General features: G+C 46.4%; 1 protein-coding gene across 1 annotated transcript in view; it reads right to left on the minus strand.

Moving 5' to 3' along the window:
• SFMBT2 (Scm like with four mbt domains 2) overlaps positions 1-20,074 on the minus strand; it is a 166,129-nt gene extending 146,055 nt beyond the window's left edge. Inside the window, exons 1-3 of the mRNA XM_029910851.1 lie at positions 19,923-20,074; positions 6,149-6,243; positions 1,298-1,538 (exon numbers count right to left, since the gene is read on the minus strand). Coding sequence (XP_029766711.1) covers positions 1,298-1,538; positions 6,149-6,243; positions 19,923-20,028 — 442 coding nt within the window. The 5' untranslated portion in view covers positions 20,029-20,074. The remainder of the gene's footprint in view (positions 1-1,297; positions 1,539-6,148; positions 6,244-19,922) is intronic.
• Positions 20,075-20,500: the final 426 nt, after the last annotated feature.

The raw sequence follows: 20,500 nt of genomic DNA on the forward strand, positions 1-20,500 counted from the left end.
TTCAAGGGACACAATCAGGTCAAATCGGGTCCAAAGACGTCTACAAACCAGATCGGTTTTCTGCCTACGCTAGGAAATGGGCCAAATTCATCCTTAGCTCAAGTGAGCATAGCTTCCATTGAAGAGACACCACAGGTCAGTCTGATGCAGTATCTCTGCCATAATCATGTACAACATGCAAATGAAATGTCAACCTTCTGAATAGTCATTATAAATAGGAAGTAAACCTCGCCCTTCCCCCCAAAAAAACCTCATATCTCAGAAGCAGGTTTTAAACTTTCCTTCATTTGATTCCCAAATAACTCGAGTTTGGGACTAAATCTTCATCCCACAAAGACTGAATGAACTGGAACGGTGCAGCGAACATAAATGGAAGGGTGGTGAGAACAGCATCCTCTGCCCAACTAGAGTAGATAGGTACCTATTCCATAGAAGCAACTACAGCCTACGGGCTACAGCAGCCCACTATACGCCCTCTATGCAAGAGCATGGCCAACCTACGTCATGGAGCCATTGGCCCTGTTTGCTTCTTTCCCTACTGCACTGTTGCCCAGGACCACCAGGATACACTGTTCCTCTGTCGGCAGGGAATATGCAGCTCCCCTGAGCCGACTGTCTCACCTGCACAGCCAAACCACAGCCGTCACCCATCAGAATCTTGCGCATCTCCACAGCTGAGGAGCCATAGTTGCCTCTTAGTGAGCAAGGCCCAAATTCGGCAGTCCTTACTCAGGCAATGCTCCCATTGTCTTTAAAGGGCTGAGTAAGGACTGCAGGATTTGGCCCTGAATGGTTTCTGATCTTTCCCAAGCAAAGCCCATCAGGATTCTAGCATAGGGACAAAGGGGCCGGAAAGGTTTTTTGTAGGATTGTAGCATAGGGCCAAATTCTGACCTCAGTTACACTCAGCCTACATGAGGGTGGACTGGAACAAGTGAGATCAGCATTTGGTCTTTTCTTGCTAGAAGTACAAGCCCATTTTTCCCCCGATGGAAAACATTGGTTTTGCAATATAGAGACAAATTCCCTTCCCAACGCTTTCACCTACAAAACGTTTATATTATTATTACTACAATTTGTTGCAAAATTCCCTTCCTAGGATCTGATCCCACAAGTTCTTGGCCAGCAGGATCCATCAGTGAAGTCTAATGGCCAGTTTCTCAGTTGGTGTAAAGTGACTTCAATGGAGCTACATAGGTTTACACCAGCTGAGGACCCGATGCAGGTTGATTGTAGGCTTGGAATCGAACCAGATCTTATACTAGACCATGACCCCACCAGAAAGCACAGAACTCACCATCTGGAGGCATCAGCACTTTGTTGTTCTGTGTACACCAGCCTACTGGATGAAGGTCAGCTGTCATCACATCGCACCAGAAATCTGCCCTGCGATCATCTCCATAGCCACAGTAACGTAGCAACAAGAGCTGCCCACACGTTGTAATGATCGTAGCCACCCAGTAGGTGTCCGGATTGTTCTTGTTGGCCACTTCTAACTTCATCCCTGGTTGGAAACTGCTCTGAAGGCTGATTTCAACCTTGCAAAATTAGAAATAGGTATTATTTTTCCATATAACCGAAGGAAAATGAGGCATGATCTCTAGCTGAGCAAGGCTAGCAGGCAACATTCTTAGGTGCACACTGGCATGGCCTAGCAGACAGGGCACTAAACAACAGTTCAGGGGGCCACAGTTCTATCCTTAGCTCTGCCATTGACTGGTTGAGTGACCTTTGGCAAGTCATTTCACCTCTGACCCTCATCTATTCAGAACATAAGCTCTTTGGGGTAGAAACTGTCTATTATGATGTGCCTGTACATAGTGGCACCTTGATCTCAGTTGGGCCTCTAGGTGAGACTGTCATGCCAGTAATAATTTTAAGCACGGCCTCTGGGAATGGGTGAAACTGAGCCCCATGCAGAGGGCCAGCACAAGCCCTATGTGCCACTACTAAAGACTCACTTGAGCTGGAGAAAAAGCCAAGGTATGATCCAAAGAACTTGTTACCACACAGCTCCACCAGGTAAATAACAGGCCCAATTTTGGTTGCGTGTGAGGTGCTTTATAATTAAGGCCTGGTCCTCAGAGGTGCTCCATACCTGTAATTCTACCTCTCAGGTATAGAGCAACTCTGAGGACCAGGCCTCAATTATAATAATTTGAATAAAGCACCTCACATGCAACCATCTCAGAGCCTAATCCTGCCCGCACTGACGTCAGTAATAATGCTTCCATTGACGTCATTGGATGCAGGTCCATGCTCTAGCTGATTAAAGCTCTTAATACCCTGGTGAAGAAGGCACAGGCAGCATCACCAGCCGCTATTACAGACGGCTAAAGACAAGAAGCTCCCACTGAAGTTTACAGTTCCCATTGATGTCAACAGAAGCAGGACTGGGTCCCAAGCAACTTGTCTGAGGAAATCTAGAGAATACAGTACATATTCTGTAGGACAGTGGTTCTCAACCAGGGTTACATGTACCCCTGCGAGTACTCAGACGTCTTCCAGGGGGTACATCAACTCATCTAGATATTTGCCTAAAGCACTAGCGAAGTTAGTACAAACAAAAACTTCATACAGTGACTTGTTTATACTGCTGTATATACTGTACACGGAAATGCAAGTATGATATTTATATTCCAATTTATGTTATAATTATATGGTAAAATGAGAAAATAAGCAATTTTTCAGTAATAGTGTGCTATGACACTTTTATATTTTATGTCTGATTTTGTAAGCAAGGAGATTTTAAGTGACATGTAACTTGGGGGCAAGGAAGACAAATCAGACTCCTGAAAGGTGTACAGTTAGGATTACGGGGTACAGTTGGCAAAGGTTGAGACCCACTGCTGTAGGACATTCCTAACCAATGGAGTTAAAACTGAGGATATGCCTTATGCACTAACTTTCTGTATCAATTAAGAGTTCTTTTGATATCTCCAGTTTTCCCTCCCAAGCTTGGAAGAAAGTTAGTCCTCTGGTTAGGGTATCATCCTAGAATTTAGGAGACCCTAGTTCAATTCCCTGCACCACTTCAGACTTCCTCTATGACCTTTGGCAAATTAGTCTCTTTGTGACTCAGTTCCCCGCTCTCAAATGGGGACAATAACACATCCCTACCTCACAGGGATGTTGTGAGGATACATAGGATAAAAACTGCTGTTAATAGGTGACATATAAGTACCTAATATGGATACAGAAGAGGAATACAAGTCTGCCTAAATCACATTTTTTGTGTCTTGTCTTATACTTAGATTGTAAGCCCCTTGGGGCAGGACACCTTTCTGGTCTGTGTTTGTAAAGTGCCGAGCACAATGGGGTCCTGGCCCATGACTAGAGCTCCTGGGTGCTACAGTAACACACAAAAAAAGATTGCCTGCGGGCTTCAACCAAATGATCCAAGGATCAACTGTAACAGTGGTTTGCTAGTCTAGAGGAATGCAGCTCCTCCGGAGTTCGGAAGACTCCTCCTTTACCTGCCTCACACATGATTACTGCAGTCTAAGCACTGACAAGTTGCATCATTGAATTATTTTCATACCACAAGTACATTTGTCCGGTATCTATGCACTCACGTTCCGTCAACAGGAACTGCATGCGTGGCTCGGGGCTGGTCTATGGCCCTTCTAGCTAGGCTCTTAGACAGTGACCAACACCACAGAATCGGAGCACCTCGTAAAATGATCAAATACACACGTGAAGCTGTAATGATCTCTCTCGCGCCGCCTCTCAGCAATGACCAGACTGTGACATTCTGGGGAGTGGGGGATTTTTGTGTGTGTGGTATAACTATACAAACGGTGGGTTGAAGACGTGGATTTTGTCTCTCTCTCTCTCTCTGGAGGCTCCAGGGTCCCCAATCTCTTCTGAGAGCAAAGTTCCAGATTCATAGGAGCACATGCCCCTACACACGAGTCTCACCCCTGAGGCTGACAGTTCCATTCTCCCAGTGGAACGTAGCCATTGGGGAAGGTCACAATCACAAAGGATGAGGTAGGACCCCTAGGTAACCCAAGCCAATGCCATAGAGCAGGGGTTCTCAACCTGCTATAGAAATTCCACGGTCCTCCTGTGCCATAACAACTGTTTTCCTGCATATCCATTAGATTAAAAGCCAGGGCCGGCGTTAGGGAGTAGCAAGAAGGGCAATTGGCCAGGGCCCAACACCACCGGCGGCCCATGAAGCTAAGCTGCTTGGGCTTCGGCTTTCAGCCCCGGGCAGCAGGGCTCGGGCTTCAGCTTTCTGCCCTGGGCCCCAGCGATTCTAACGCTGGCCCTGCTCTCTGGTTTATTTTGACGGAACCCCTGAAACCTGCTTGCAACTCCCCAGGGGGCCCCAGACCCCTGGTTGAGAACCACTGCCATAGAGGGCTTTGAGGATGGGGTGTGAAAACTTGAGCTGGAGCCAGTATTCAGCAAGGTGCCAGTGCACAGAGCACAGCGCTGGAAGGTGCTCTCACCGGACAGCTGTTGTGCTCTGAACCGATTGAAGGTCAGCAGTTTCACATCAAGGACAGAGAATTACAATCATCCAGCCAGGCAGTCAGTGGCGTGTGGATCACTGTGGCTATGTTGGAATTTGATAGGAGGGACTGCAATCTCCTTGCCTCACATAGGTGGAATTGGGAGCTTTTTGCAACTGTCACTCTGAGTATCCAGAGGAAGAGGCCAGGTGGACACTCACGTTGAGGATTTTCCAAAGAGCATGCCTCTCCCCTCCAACGTCGATTCATCATTTCCAGGGTTCAGCGTCATCCAGGAGCCAGTCTCAACCAGGGCCCTTTACAGGGAGCTGGGAGACGGTGCTGTTTGCATCTGAGGAGAAGATGTAGTAGCGCTGGTTGCATCTGTATTGAATGGGATGAGGAGAGACACAAATGCTGTGGGGCTCCACAGGTGAGTGCTGGGGTAATAGAGGAGCAGGTGCCCATCACGGATCTGAGAGTGGCCTGTGAGGGGCAGTTGAACGCACCTCTGAGCAAACCCACTAATCCCACCATGACTGTGAGGTGGGATGGCACCATTTTATAGCTGACTATATCAAATGCTATGGAAAGGTCTAGCAATAAGAGCATGAGCATACAGCCCTGTCCATAGCCGAGAAGAGATCATCCCTCAGGGCCATCTCTGTTCCATGTCCTAACCTGAAGCCTGCTTGGGAGGGGTCCAGGATATTGGCAGTATCTAGGAGTTGAGCTTCCCAGTTTGCTTAGGAACTGGAGGTTAGATAATGGGTAGCAGCTGGAGAGGTCAGTCACATCATGCAATGGTTTCTTAAGTACTGGCTGCATTGTGATGTGCTCTGGGACAGCAATAGATTTCCTTTCTCAAAGAAAGCGGCAACAATCCCAGTCCATAAGGATTCCAGGTGCTCTCAACGCTCTTCCACAAACCAAGAAGGGCATGGGGCCAGAGCTGCAGACGGTGGCTGCTTTGCCACAGTGCTTCCAGAATTCCATTGTGCGAATGAACCAACTTCACATGAGGGAAGGTATCATATTCTCAGGCCTATGGCAGTTGTACGGCTTCAGGTGCCCCAAGAGGCCATTTCTGCTACCAGAGAGTTTCTCGGAGATGTAGGCTGATAGCTTGTCACTGCAAGAGACACCGTTTTCTGGAGCTGAGAGGAGGCATTCCATGGTAACCAGGCTATTTAACATTGACAGGCTTCTCAGAAGAGGCCTGTCTGAAGGAGGGCTTTGAAGGAACAATGTGCATGCAATTTCTGTGTGGTGGGGTAATATGGAAGAAATTAAAGGGATCAAGGAGGCGGGAGAAGCAAAGGATGCAGGATGTGGAGTGGGAGGGAATGAGAGCTGAATGTAGGCAAGAGGAAAGCAGTACAGGGCCTTGAGAAGGGGTAAGGATGAGAAGCTTGAATCCAAAGTAGAGTGAGAAGCCAGTGCACCCAAAGAAAGGAATGAGAACAGGTGTTCAACAGGAGAAGGAAGAGGATTTCAGAAGGAGAGGGAAAGGATTCCAGCATTTTGGATTGGGAGGAAGAAATTTGAGACAGAGAGAAGAGTTCGGTGATGTTTCCTCAAGAGCCATTAGCCATGCCTTTAAAATTTTCCAGGATGACCCTCTCCAATCAGAATGAAAAGAGGAAGGGCACAGAACTTTCTCAAGGCCCAAGTGAAGTACGTACGTGTCTGAACGAGGTGTGAGGAGCAGCGCTTGCTCCCGTTTCTTCCAAGTATTCATCCCAGTTGAAGTCGGTCTCCTCAATGCTAGAACCTTCATCTGTTTGGGAGGAAAAAAGCAACATAAAATTAGAACATGGTTAATACAGGCAATAAACAACACAATGGTGACAGCCAAAAGTGGGAAATTGGCAGGCAGTAAAACCTCCACACAAGATTAAAAAAACCCACTGTTTTAATAGTTATGCATATTTGGATTCCATGGGTTTTACTGCATTTCCAAAATATTATTTGGTATGCTGGTTTTAGCAGTTACGCCTCCAGAGACTCTGCCTTTGTGAGCCAGTTGGGTGAGCGAACAGAAACCACTGTACCCGGCAGTGCAAGAGAGTTCACCCTATTTCACAACTCTTCTTGTAATGTTCTCATTAAACTTTCACGTCTCCTCCATCAGTCATCATGAGTGTACGTTGTGCGGTACAGTGGATAAACATGCCAAACAAATAATAAAGTCTATGCCCCAATGCATTTCTGATCTAAGGGCCATGAGCCAGATCCTCAGCTGCCGTAAGTTACAGTACTGCCATTGAAGCCAATACAGGGATAGAGATTTACACCACCTTAGCATCTGCCCCCCTACTGGGTGCACTATTGCAAAGAGGTTAGTATCCATGTGCAACGCTGCCTTTTGCTGGATGGAATCAGAACTACTCAACTGCATATCATAGGCCCCATAATGCTAACAGCTAGGGGAAATTCTGCTTTTATTTAATTAGTCAGAAGCTGAGCTTTGAAAGCAGGAGCCCTGTGTGGCTGTGAAGAGCCAGATGATGGAACTCAGGTGCCATCTCCTAGTTTCCCATTACAGCTACTTATAATTTTTTGCTTTTCTATAACACCTTTCATGTGAAGACCTGAAAACAGTGTACAAACAATTAACTGATCCTCACAACATCCCGTGAGCTATGTAATGCTACCCCCATGTTATGGATGGGGAAATTGAGGCACCGACCATTTTCGTATCTAGCCTGAGATCACACAGGAAATCAGCTGCAGATCTAAGAACAGAATCTAGATCTTCTGACTCTCAGGCCCCTGGATTAACCCTTATATACTCCATCCCACAGCTAAAGATCCATAATAATTCACAGGTTTTGCTACATGTCTGTACAGCCCCTAGCACAATGGGACTAAGGTCTCAAAGTGCTGCTGAAATACAAATAATACAAATTACAAACAAATCTTCTTGCACTTACAGAAAATCAGCCAAATCTGATTGCTTTTATTTTACTTTAAAATAATGTTTCCAGGCAATCTTGGAAGAACGGTTTCAACCCAGAGTGAATATTTACAGTCTAATAGTGAGGCACTGCAATAAGCATTTATCAGGCAAACTCTGGGAGACCCTTTTCCTTCCAAAGCATTCATCAGCATGGCCATGATGTAATTAAAGTGCCCCATGACAAACTGAATGAAGAAATCTCCCCAGACAGTTTTATGAAGAAAACGGCAGGGTTAAATTTATTGCAGTTACTGCTACGGGTCTCCCATTTTCAAGATCCGAAAGTTAGATCATGTAAGAGGAATGTCTCATTATTAAAAGGAAAAGGAATAGGTTACATTTGCTGCCGATGTAGCCAGACACACATCTGAGAAAAAAAAACAGATGACAGCAGAGTTGGGTTTTCTAAACGTAACCAGCATGGGAAAGGGGTTCAGAGAACAAATCACAGCCCTATTTACTGTTAAATACACTAGAACTTCTTTTGAACACTGGGTTATGAAGACAATGGGTCCTGGGGCCAGTTTTGTTCAATATCTTCATTAATGATCTGGATGATGGGATGGACTGCACCCTCAGCAAGTTCGCAGATGACACTAAGCTGGAGGGAGAGGTAGATGCGCTGGAGGGTAGGGAGAGGGTCCAGAGTGACCTAGATAAATTAGAGGATTGGGCCAAAAGAAATCTGATGAGGTTCAACAAGGACAAGTGCAGAGTCCTGCACTTAGGACAGAAGAATCCCATGCACCGCTACAGGCTGGGGACTGACTGGCTAAGTAGCAGTTCTGCAGAAAAGGACCTGGGGATTACAGTGAACAAGAAGCTGGATATGAGTCAGCAGTGTGCTCTTATTGCTAAGGCTAATGGCATATTGGGCTACATTAGTAGGAGCACTGCCAGCAGATTGAGGGAAGTGATTATTCCCCTCTATTCGGCACTGGTGAGGCCACATCTGGAGTATTGCATCCAGCTGGGCCTCCCCACTACAGAAGGGATGTGGGCAAATTGGAGAGAGTCCAACGGAGGGCAACGAAAATGATTAGAGGGCTGGAGCACATTACTTACGAGGAGAGGCTGAGGGAACTGGGATTGTTTAGTCTCCAGAAGAGAAGAATGAGGGGGGATTTGATAGCAGCCTTCAACTACCTGAAGGAGGGCTCCAAAGAGGATGGAGCTCGGCTGTTCTCAGTGGTGGCAGATGACAGAACAAGGAGCAATGGTCTCTAGTTGCAGTGGGGGAGGTCTAGGTTGGATATTAGGAAACACTATTTTACTAGGAGGATGGTGAAGCACTGGAATGGGTTACCTAGGGAGGTGGTGGAATCTCCATCCTTAGAAGTCTTTAAGGCCTGGCTTGACAGAACCCTGGTTGGGATGATTTAGTTGGGGTTGGTCCTGCTTTAAGCAGGGGGTTGGACTAGATGACCTTCTGGGGTCTCTTTCAACTCTAATCTTCTATGATTCTGTAATTCTCCCTCACCTGCACTGCTTCACCTGGTGTAACTACATAGGTGTTAATCAGGAATAACTCAGTTGAAGAGATTTCTGATAACAGGTGGCTCTTCAATCTAGCAGGAAAAGGCATGACAAGATCCAATGGCCGGAAGCTGAAGCTAGACAAATTCAGAAGAGAAAGTAAGGTGCACACTTTTTTTCAACAGTAGGGGGTAATGAACCATTGGACTAACTTATCTAAGAAGATGGGGAATCTCCAGCACTCCAGACTGGATGTCTCTCTAAAAGAGATGCTATAGCCCAAACAGACACTACTGGCTGAGGTTCCATCAACTGTGTTATGCAGGAGGTCAGGATGGATGATGATAGTGGTCTCTTCTAGCCTTAAAATCTAATGACTCTATGGTCATGTCTACACAAACACTTACTGTGCGGCAAGCTGGGATATAAATCTACAATGCTCAAGGTCACGTGTCAGTGACAGAGCCAGGAATTTAACCCAGATCTCCCATACCCTAAGCGTCACTAGACTGAGCTATGAAATCAGGCTTTCTTTGCATTCAGTAGTAAGATGGGTGCAGTACAGTGACACACCTAAAAAGTATCTGTTTTAAAAATCAAAATGAAAAGGGGGAGGTTGAGCCAGATAGGGTGCTTGGAGGGCCAGGCAGCCTAGCAGTTATTGCACCAGACCTCCGGCTGCCATCAGGGTGGTAGAGGTGCCTGGTTCCTGACCCTAAGCCAGGAATCTTCCTGGCCTCCGCCCGCATTTGGGTGACAGCCCTTAAGGGGTTGTGGTAGGGAGGCACTCCTTCTCTACCAGGTCCCAGCCCAGGGCCCTGTGGGAAGCAACACTGGCAAGGGCCTCCCTGCAGAGAGTCTAAGTCTGGTGTCCTGGACCACTTCCTATCTATAGATCCCTTCAGTTTGGGGACCCCTATAGTCCAAACAGTCAGTTACTTACACAAAAAAAAAAGCCCAAAGGACCAGGGTGCTGCTGGAGCTGCTGGTTCTCAAGGGGGGGGGGGGGCGTGGCTGGAGAAGGCTCTGCCTGTGGGCCTTCCCTGTCCCATGGTCCCCCTCTCAGGCTCAACCTTCTGACTGGCTTCCCAGAGAAGGATTCCTCTCTCCTGCAGCCTGCCCAGCACCTGTGCCTGGGCTCCTGGAGCAGGTTCAGCAAGCCTAGCGGGTGGGGACTAACGGGGCTCAGTACTGCCTTTGAACACCTTTGGGTCCACATTAGGTTTGTATACCCCACCACATTGAGATGGAGCACCTCCAGGAGCTGAGCCCCCGTCCTGCTGCAGAGACTTCCGGCCTTTACTCTCGGTTGTTCCATTTCATTCTGACCCAGCAGAAGGCTGATTTCTCTACAGGCTTTATCAGGAAATTACTTTTACTGTGTCTGTAAAAGTAACATCAGGGAACCCGTTTATCATGGGCTCAGTGTCTTGTTTTGCTCAGTTTCATTACAGAGAAATGGACGGGACTGAAAATTCCCCAAACCTCTTGTGTTGTTTCGGTTTCTTTCCTGAAGTTCTGCGATAGCGTCGGCTGTGACCACAGTCGGGTTGCCTAGGGGTTAGGCCAGGAACAGAGAGCCAGGACATTCTATTCCCAACTCTATCACTGATTTACTGTGTGCCCATGGGCAAGTCTTGTAACCTTTTTCCGTGCCTGGGTTTCCAAATCGATTTTTGCTGATCTCTGTAAAATGCTTCAAATCCCTCAGATTGAAAGGAGCTATATCAATGAAAAGTATTTAATAATATTATAATTATTATTCTAAAGAGCGGTTTATTCTAAATTATTATGATTCTAAAGAGTGGTTTTCACAAAGCCATACCATCTACCAGTACTCAAATCAACATTCCAAAGGTAAAAACCTAGCTCCTGAAGTCACTGGCAAAACTCCCATTCATTCCAAGGGGCGGGGCGGGGTGTCAAGATTTCACTCCAGGTGTTCACTGGCTGATGGCTAATTTTATGATGTGCTTACATTGGTGGATTTCAGTTATCGATCCTTTTGCTCTATGCTCTTTTTTGGTGAAACAGTCACACCTGTCTAACCTACGATACATTTCATGTTCCTGTGGGCCTGGGCATACAAACAAAATAAATAGTAATGAGCGACTACCATCTCAATGGTTTTAAAGTGCTCTGGGATCATCAATTGATAGATGCCATAGAAATTAAAGGTACTTCAATAAAACTGCAGCCATCTAGGACTTCACTGTTAACACTATAGACCACGTGACTACGGGGAAAAACCTCAGAGTGAAAAAAGAACCTGGATCCTTCGTTCGGAAAGCCCAAATTCCCTACCAACCTATCTGTAGGATAATTCCCTTTAACTCTTAGCTGTATGGCGTCTAAGGCACACAGCTAAGCAGTTCTGATTCTATCCTGTATCTATTCCTATGTTCTAGCTAGTTATGTTACTTTATCAATGAAAGAACATAAGAACGGCCATACGGGGTCAGACCAAAGGTCCATCTAGCCCAGTATCCTGTCTTCCGACAGTGGCCAATGCCAGATGCCCCAAAGGGAACGAACAGAACAGGCAACCACTAAGTGATCCATCCCCTGCCACCCACTCCCAGCCTCTGGCAAACTGAGGTTAGGGATACCACCCGTGCCCATCTTGGCTAATAGCCATTGATGGACCTGTCCTCCATTCAGGGCCGTCCCTAGACATTGTGGTGCCCTACACAGCCCCAGGCCTACGCAGGGGAGGGGGAGGCTGTGCCGAAGGTCTGTGGGGGGCAGGAGCAGGCTTGGGGGGCAGGGGAGAACTGCCCCCCAGCACGAGCCGGCGGCGTGGCTGGGAGCCAGCGGAACGGAGCAGGTTGGGGCCGGGTTGCTATACTTCCCGTCACCCGATCCCTGCTACAGTCCCTCAGGACGTAGTTCAGGCGAAGGGATGGAGTGGGGGTGGGGCTAGGGCGGAGCAGGGGTGGGAAGAGGTGGGGCGGAGCAGGGGCGGGGGCTCTACGGAAGGGGTGAAGTGGGCAAAGGGCAGGAGCGGGGGCAGCTTTTCTGGCTGCCTCAGCTGGCCGGGGGATCGGGCTGGCCACTGGAGCAGCACACAGCTGCATAGGGCACCAGGAAATTTGGTGCCCTACACAGCTGCGTAGTTTGCGTCTGGATAAGGATGGCCCTGCCTCCATGAATTTATCTCGTTCTTTTTTTAAAAAAAACACTGTTATAGTCTTGGCCTTCACAACATCCTCTGGCAAAGAGTTCCACAGGCTGACTGTGTGACCTGTGAAGAAATACTTCCTTTTGTTTGTTTTAAAACTGCTGCCTATTAATTTCATTTGGTGACCCCTAGTTCTTGTGTTATGAGAAGGAGTAAATAACACTTCTTTATTTACTTTCTCCACACCAGTCATGATTTTATAGACTTCAAGCATATCCCCCCTTAGTCGTCTCTTTTCTAAGCTGAAAAGTCACAGTCTTATTAATCTCTCCTTATATGGAAGCTGTTCCATATCCCTAATCATTTTTGCTGCCCTTTTCTGAACCTTTTCCTATTTCAATATATCTTTTTTGAGATAGGGCGACCACATCTGCACTCAGTATTCCAGAGGTGGGCATAACATGGGTTTGTATAGAGGCAATATGTTATTTTCTGTTTTATTATCTATCCCTTTCTTAATGATTCCCAACATTCTGTTTGCTTTTTTGACTGCTGCTGCACATTGAGTGGATATTTTCAGAGAACTCTCCACAATGACTCCAAGATCTCTTTCTTGAGTGGTAACAGCTAATTTAGACCCCATCATTTTATATGTAGAGTTGGGATTATGTTTTCCAATGTGCATTACTTTGCATTTATCACCATTGAATTTCATCTGCCATTTTTTTGCCTAGTTTTGTGAGATCTCTTTGTAACTCTTCGCAGTCTGCTTTGGACTTAAAAGATCGGTCTTGGATTCCAATCTGGAAATAGAAAACTGAGGGAAGGATGTGCCAGCATTTAGGGCACTATTCTAGGACTTGAGAGGCCTTGCTTCAAGCCCCTGCTCCATTACAGGCTTCTTGTGTGAGCTTGGGTAAGTCACTTAGCCTCAGTTCCACATCTGTAAAATGGGGATAATAGTACGTCACAAGGGTGTCATGAGGACAGATACATTAAAGGTAGTGCGGCATTCAGATCCTGTTGTGATCGGAGCCATGTAAGTATCTTAGTTAGACAGATAACCCAGTTCCTCATCTATAAAATTATCTGAATTTAAGTTTATGTGATGATTGATGTAATAGCCAGTGAGCACTCAGAAGCCAGATTGACTGGTGAGAAGAGACAGCACTTTGATTATCTCCATAAGCACTCAGCTGAAATGGACTGTTCAGGTTTCTGGAAATCACTAGTTCATGCTCAGAGAATTTAATACACACATTACAAGAAGGGGAGGTACTATGCTAATCTGCTACCTGTCCTTAAAAGAGCGGGGAAGGGAAGATGATGTTTCTATTCATTGCATGGGTTTTCTGTGTGTATACTTAAGAACAATGGTTCTATACCAGGACTCCTTGCTACATCCCTCCCCTCTACTCTGATCCCATCTAGACAGGATCTTCCCCACCCCACCATCACCACGACCACCACCTCTCCGTTAACAATATGGGAAGGGCAGCATGTTCATGAGCCCATGACATCAGCTCATGTCACCAAGCTTGAAAAGAGATGCTTAGCAATTCAATAAAATTCACTGATTAGCTAGGATCATAGATGTGAACAAGAACAACGTGGCCCGTGGTTGCTCACAACCTCAAAGTTATCATCCCTACCTGGCCCAGCAGGTTGCTTGGAACTTCACGACAGCAACAAGCGGAGAAATAATACTTCTGTGGAGTCCAAGAGCTGCTCCAGAATGCAGTAAGCATTAGGTATATTCCCCTAACCAGTGTTCACCGCCTTGACTCTTCTCTACATCCCTCTCCTCTCTATCCCCCAGTCTCATCTAGCCAGGATCTTTCTGGCCCCCCTACCACCACCACCTGTGCTATGCTCAAATATCTGCCTCCTATAACCCTTCCCAGTAATGTGCACTTAACAAGCGGTGCTGCCTTCCCCCTTGCTTGTGGTTCTGGGAAAGCCTTTTAGCTTAAACAGGGGGAAAACTGAATTCCTCTCCCCAGAGCCCTCCTCAATATGAGCATGTGGGATTTCTCACAGGCTAAGGAAGGGAACAGAGTGGGAGCCGCTTGTTAAATGCTTGGCAGCTTATCATTGAAAGCTGGTTTCTCAGATCTCTGCACCAGTGTTTCCTCAAACTGTGAGGCCTGTTTCTCCCTAAGGGAGACTGAGGCAAGGACAGGGAAAGTGAGCAAAACAACAAGACTGTTTTTCCTCTCCTGACTGGAGTGTTGTCACAACGGACTCCACGAAAGCCAGGGCCAGCAACTGCATGAGGAATGGAAATACTTACTGCTTACGACACGGGAAAGGATCCAGCGGGGAAGAATCATAGAAATGTAGGGCTGGAAGGGATCTCATCTACTCCATCCTCCCTCACTGAGGCTGCACAAATGAACCTACACCATCCTTGATAGGTCTTTGTCCAACCTGTTCTTCAAACCTCCAATGATGGGGATTCTACAGCCACTCTTGGTGACCTATGCTTAACTACCTGCAGATTAAACCCATTATTTCTTGTCCTACCTTCAGCGAACATGGAGAATAATGGAGCACCCCTCCCCCCCTTTATAACAGCTTTAGCCTATTTGAAGACTTATCAGGTCCACCCTCATTCTTCTTTTCTCAAGACTAGCATGCCCAGTTTTTTCAACCTTTCCTTACAGATCAGGTTTTCTAAATCTTTTGTCATTTTTATTGCTCTTCTCTGGACTCTCTCCAATTGGCCACATCTTTCTTAACGTGTGACGCCCTTAACTGGACACAATAATCCATCTGAGACTTCACCAGTGCCAAGCAGAGTAGAATAATTACCTCCAGTGTCTTACATATGGACACTCCTATTTATACACCCCAGAATGTTAGCCTTTTTTACAACTGCATCATAGTCTTGGCTCATATTCAATTTGGTATCCACTGTAACCCCAAGATCCTTTTCTGCAGTACTACTCACTAGCCAGTCATTCCCCATTTTGTAGCTGTGTATTTGATTTTTTCCTTCCTACGTGCAGTACTTTGCACTTGTCTTTACTGAATTTCATCTTGTTGATTTCAGACCAATTCTCCAATTTGTCAAGGATGAATTGAATTTTAATCCTGTCCACCAAAATGCCTGCAGCCAGCGTGGTATCATCCACAAATTTTATAAACTCTTATCTTTTATCCAAATTATTAATGAAAAATATTGAATAGTATCAGACCCAGGACCGACCCCTGTGGGACTTCACTTGGTGGGCCCTCCCAGTTTGACAGCAAACCGTTGATAACTACTTATTGGCCTTTCAACCAGTTGTGCATCCATCTGATAGTAATTTCATCTAAATCACATTTCCCTAGTTTGCTTATGAAAATGTCATGGGGGACTGTGTCAAAAGCCAACACGGATTTGTCAAGAACAAATCATGCCAAGCCAACCTAATTTTCTTCTTTGACAGGGTTACTGGCATACTGGATGGGGCAGAAGCAGTAGATCTGGCACAATTCACAGTGATTAAATAAATAAATAAATAAAAATCATTCTCAACTGACTGCTGTTTGAGGTTCAGGTGCCCACAGAAGGTTCCTTCATAACTGGCAATCCCAGAAAAACTCCCTTCTCCCCCTGCAGAATGTGGATGGGGCACAAGGACCCAGGGCCGAACCAGGGACCTCCAGAGCTGAAAGGCTACGCCTCTACAGCTTGAGCTAAGACCCATATCCTCTGTGGAGTGGGCATAGGAAATGGGGAGATACATAACACATACTGAATAGTGGCTTACATACCTCTTCTGAACAGAAGCATGTCCCAAACATTTGAGGCCCACAGCAGTTCACATCCCAAACAAGCTGCCACATACACAACCACCACCATCTTAGCCAAAACTGGAGATCACCAGAGCTATAAACATGAGTTTAAGCTAAAGAGCCAGGCTGTCTACATGGGGACTAGATTCATATTCTCTAAGGACTGGGCATACTGCCTAATGGGTTATGCTTGTGCGGCTGCAACCTGTGTTCTGTGAATAAATAGAGAACTTCCGTCTGTAGGGCTGATGACCTGGTGCCTTTCGTGATGAACCTTAAATTCACTTCCTTTTACAAGGCATCAGATGAGATTTTCTGGGTCAGGGACAAAGTGGCGGGAAGCAAAAAGCCTCCAAGGTGACAAATCTATTCAGTTCAGAGGTCACTGCCCATTTACACTGGCCTTGGATTCCTACCATGAAAACCGAGGTGAAATACCAAAAACCAAGGGCCTAATATCAGCTTTCTAAAGAGCAAAATGAAATCCCTGTTGCCCATGGAATTAGAAGAATGACTGGATGTTGTGGATGTGAATGTTGATGGTCAAGAGACAGAAACCTTGAGTGACTGAATTCCTATGGACAAGGGACAGCCTGAGAAGAGGCAAAGAGAGGATCAAATAAACCACTTGAGGAGAGCAACTGGTTGAATTTGAAACGCAAAGAAAAGCAGTTTGAAACTATTCAGTAGCTTCCAAAGAGCTCAGGGGTCCAATTCTGCAAGTTCCCCAGTGCTTCCTGCAAGGTGCTGTGCCATGTTAGAAGCTCCCAGCATCATGCCCTTAGAATCTTATTCTCCAGGGTGCTCTACACCCTCTACTAGGGGGGAGTGGAGGGGCACGGCCCTCGGCAGATTGGAGCCTTCGGGGATCTTATCTCTGATGCAAGCATTGTAGCAGAAGCCAGATGCTTTGGAGATGATATTCAAAGAAGATGCGGGAGCTAGATGAGTTCAAAACCTAGCAAAATAACCCTTCCACTGCAGCATCCCAGCTTAGAGAACCGTGAGGCTTTCACTTTTAAACAGAGGGTGGATGCATAAAGAAAAGGCTTCCAAGGTTTTTCAGATGTGATTAAAAATATAAAGTTACTCTTGGCAATTCTGTTTGAGTTCCTTTCAAATAGAATGCAGAGCTATCAATTCTTTTCTTCAAGAGGTTTATCGGGAAGGTGAACAACAGAACATTAACAGCATGGTCTGAAAGAAGAGATCCAATAAGTCCTGAAAAAGCATCAAAGGGGATTTTAAAAACATTCACCACTGGCCTAACTCTGCTTTTCTTGAAGTCAATGGGATTTTAATCATTGACTTCAAAGGGAGCGATGGTTAAATGTCCACTGGCTTCCATGGGAGAAGAGTTAGGCCAACACTGAGCACTTCTGAAATTCCTCCTCTAATTCTTACAGTATACAGCCTCAGGGGAATGGTCATTTCATTCACCAGGAGCGCAAGGAGAGTGCAGCACCTTTAAACAACTGGGGCCAGAGTTGCAGAATTCTCAGCACCCAACAGCTCGCACTGGGAACACTCCAGGTTCTCAGTGCAAGCTAGCGGGGCACTGAGCTCATTAGAAAATCTGACCCTCCATCTGACATTTATAACTCAGTATCATTTTATCATCAGCAAGCCTCATGGAAATGTCCGATTGTTGAGAAAAGGATTTAGTATTATCAGCCCCAGGACGAATACGACAATGTAAGACACACATATCAATCTGTTTACAGAAGATGAGCTGTACAATACTGGTTATTATTCATTGTGTGGATTGCAGAAGCCCTTACCATCAGCACCCCCCCTTCCCCTTAACAGAATCTGTCCATGCCTCCCCCCAACCCACCCACCCATTACTGCACAGCCAAGCCTTCCTGAGCAGCAGCACTTGGGCTGAAGGCGGAGCTGGGGGCAGAACTGGGGATGGGGGAGGAGCTAGGGCTAGAGGCGGAGCTAGTGTGGGGGCAGAGAGGGAATGGGGGTAACGCTGGGCTGGCAGAGCAGGGGGCGGAGTGGGGCTGATCTTGCCTGGAAGTGGAGCTGAGCTTGGAGGCAGAGTAGGACTGGGAGCAAAACAGGGCTGGAGGCGGAGCTGGGCTGGGGGCAGAGCAGGGCCAGGGGCATGGCGCTCCCTCCTTGCCCCTTCCGTGCGCTTCCCTCCCCCACAACATTCCTCCGTGCCCCCTACAGTTTGGGGACCACTGATATAAACACATTGTTTTTATTACACCCAGAGTAATAATTACATTACATTACAACCAGAGGCGTGACTGCAGCATGTGTAGACACACCTGAGCTAGCTTTTATCTCGCTAACTCAAGTCACAACAGCAAGTAAGCCTCGGCAGCATGAGGCTGGGACCCAGAGTATTTACTTGACTGGCTAAGCCCATGCTGCTGCTGCCACATCACTGCTTTTTTTAAATCAAAGCTAGCTCGGGGTATGTCTACACATGCTGCAGTCACACCTCTGATTACAGTGTAGACATATCCACAGTCCCTGCCCTGCAGAGCTTACAGCCTAAACAGGGTGGGAGAAAAGGATACAACATACAAGCAAAACACAGGGAACTGAGATGCTAATTGGTAGCAACTGGCCAAGGTCACAGAGAAGAACCAGTGACAGAGCTGGCAACTGAACCCAGCAGTCCTGGGTCCCTGTCCAGAACCTTAATATCAAGACCATCATCACGCCTAAGGAAGAGCCTTCATCTTCCCAAGTTTAGAAAAATAAAGAGCTAGAAACAGCTGTACTAATAGTTGGGTGGCCGTGTATTAAATCGTTCCGGATGATTCACCCCTGTGCAGAGAGCCAGAACAAAGCCTATGTGCCACTTAAACCTTATTTTGAGTAGTCAAGTGGGACTGAAGTGCTGCACAGAGTGCATGCTGGTGCTCTGCACACAGTGGAATTTCACCCCGAACGAGGCTGGAGTCACAGATTCCGAGCTCACTTTGCAAAGCTTAATGAAAGATACTTAGAGAGAATTGAACCGAATCTGTAAGGCTAAGATTATGTCTCGGAGGTCAGGGAAGACATGGATTCTGTGACTTCCAGAGACCGCCATGACATTCTCTGCTGCGGCCCTGGGGCAGCAGGGCAGGAGCTGTAAGCCCCCGCAGGCAGGGGCCCCCATAGCTCTCAGCCAACACGGGGGGACCTGGAGCTCTCAGCCACCACGGGTGTCGGGCGGACCCCTGCAGCCACAGGAGGACAACAGAGCTCCAAGCCACTACAGGCAGCAGGGGGGACCCCGGAACGGTCAGCCGCAGTGGAGGCCGGGGCTGGACGCCACCTCTCCCCTCCTATAGCAGGTCTCGGGCTCTCATCCCCTCATCGGACCCATTTTATCACACTTATTTTTAGTAAAAGTCATGGACAAGTCACGGACTCCCACGAATTTTTGTTTATTGCCTATGACCTGTCCCTGACTTTTACTACAAATAACTGTGACAAAATATTAACCTTATCTATAAGTCCTTGTGCCGCACTTATCTTCATAGTCTAGGAGCACCTTCCAGTAGTGCATTAAACAATGCTGTCCTCGGGAGCCAAAAAATCTTAGCGCGTTATAGGTGAAACCGCGTTATATAGAACTTGCTTTGATCCGCCGGAGTGCGCAGCCCCGCCCCCCCAGAGCACTGCTTTACCGCGTTATATCCGAATTCCTGTTATATTGGGCTGCGTTATATCGGGGTAGAGGTGTACCTATCGGTCACACGTTTGTTCTTTCATCTTCTCCCCAGGGAGGGAAGCGCATGCAGTGGAGGTACACCCCTTAGCACCATTTGAGAAATGTATTGCACGCTCTGGTAGCTGGGATGTTTTTTGTGGGGGGAAAAAAATCTAAATAAAAACACACAGAACAAAAAAAAAAAAAACTTATAGAAAAAGTTGATCAATCCAGCTGATTCAAATAAAGGAAAAACTTCCAAACATTTTTAAAATTTTGCTTTTCTTCCCCAAAAATTTACAAAGGGTTGAAAAACAAAGGAAACATTGTCAAAAGTTTTGCCAATTTTCCTCCAAATGTTGTGGGATTTTGAAAATTTTTAACTTGCACAAGAAAATCTGTTTTATTTACATAAACTTAAAAGTGAAACGGACATGGAAAACAAGAGCTCACCTGAATCAAACTGTTCTCTGTTCCCATTGGCTGGACTCTGACCCTTCTCCTGGGATAGATGTTGAGTCTCTTGCGTGGCGGAAATCAAAGACATCCTAGTTTCCATTGCTCACAATAAGATTTCTTCCTTTCCTAATTCATCATGTAACAAAAATGTCCTGCAGGAGAGTAAAAGAGACTAAATGAGCAGCCTATTTTGACCAAGGAAACACACTTCCCTGCAAGTCACCCTGCATTTTGATTGCTGTAATTAATCTATGTACTTCTGTGGCTTTTATCATTACAATAGCTGAGCACCAATGAAGTTATCCTTTGAGATGGGGATGATAATACTTCTCCATTTACAGATGAGTAACAGATTACGGTCCAACCCAAAATCCACTGAAATCAATGGGATTCTTTCATTGATTTCAATGGGCTTTTCATCAGTCTATTGGTGACTTATTCAAGGTTATATAGGGAGTCTATGGCTGAGCTAGGAATTTGGTTCAGTACAGTGCCTTAGCCACAAAACCCATCGTTCCTCTGCTACATCTCTAATCTGTTCCTGAAGTTCTTCTGTATACTTGATCTTAACA

The sequence above is a fragment of the Terrapene carolina genome, unplaced genomic scaffold (genome assembly GCF_002925995.2).
Source record: "Terrapene carolina triunguis isolate 2854851 unplaced genomic scaffold, T_m_triunguis-2.0 Scaffold68, whole genome shotgun sequence".
In the NCBI taxonomy this organism is placed as follows: Eukaryota; Metazoa; Chordata; order Testudines; family Emydidae; genus Terrapene; species Terrapene triunguis.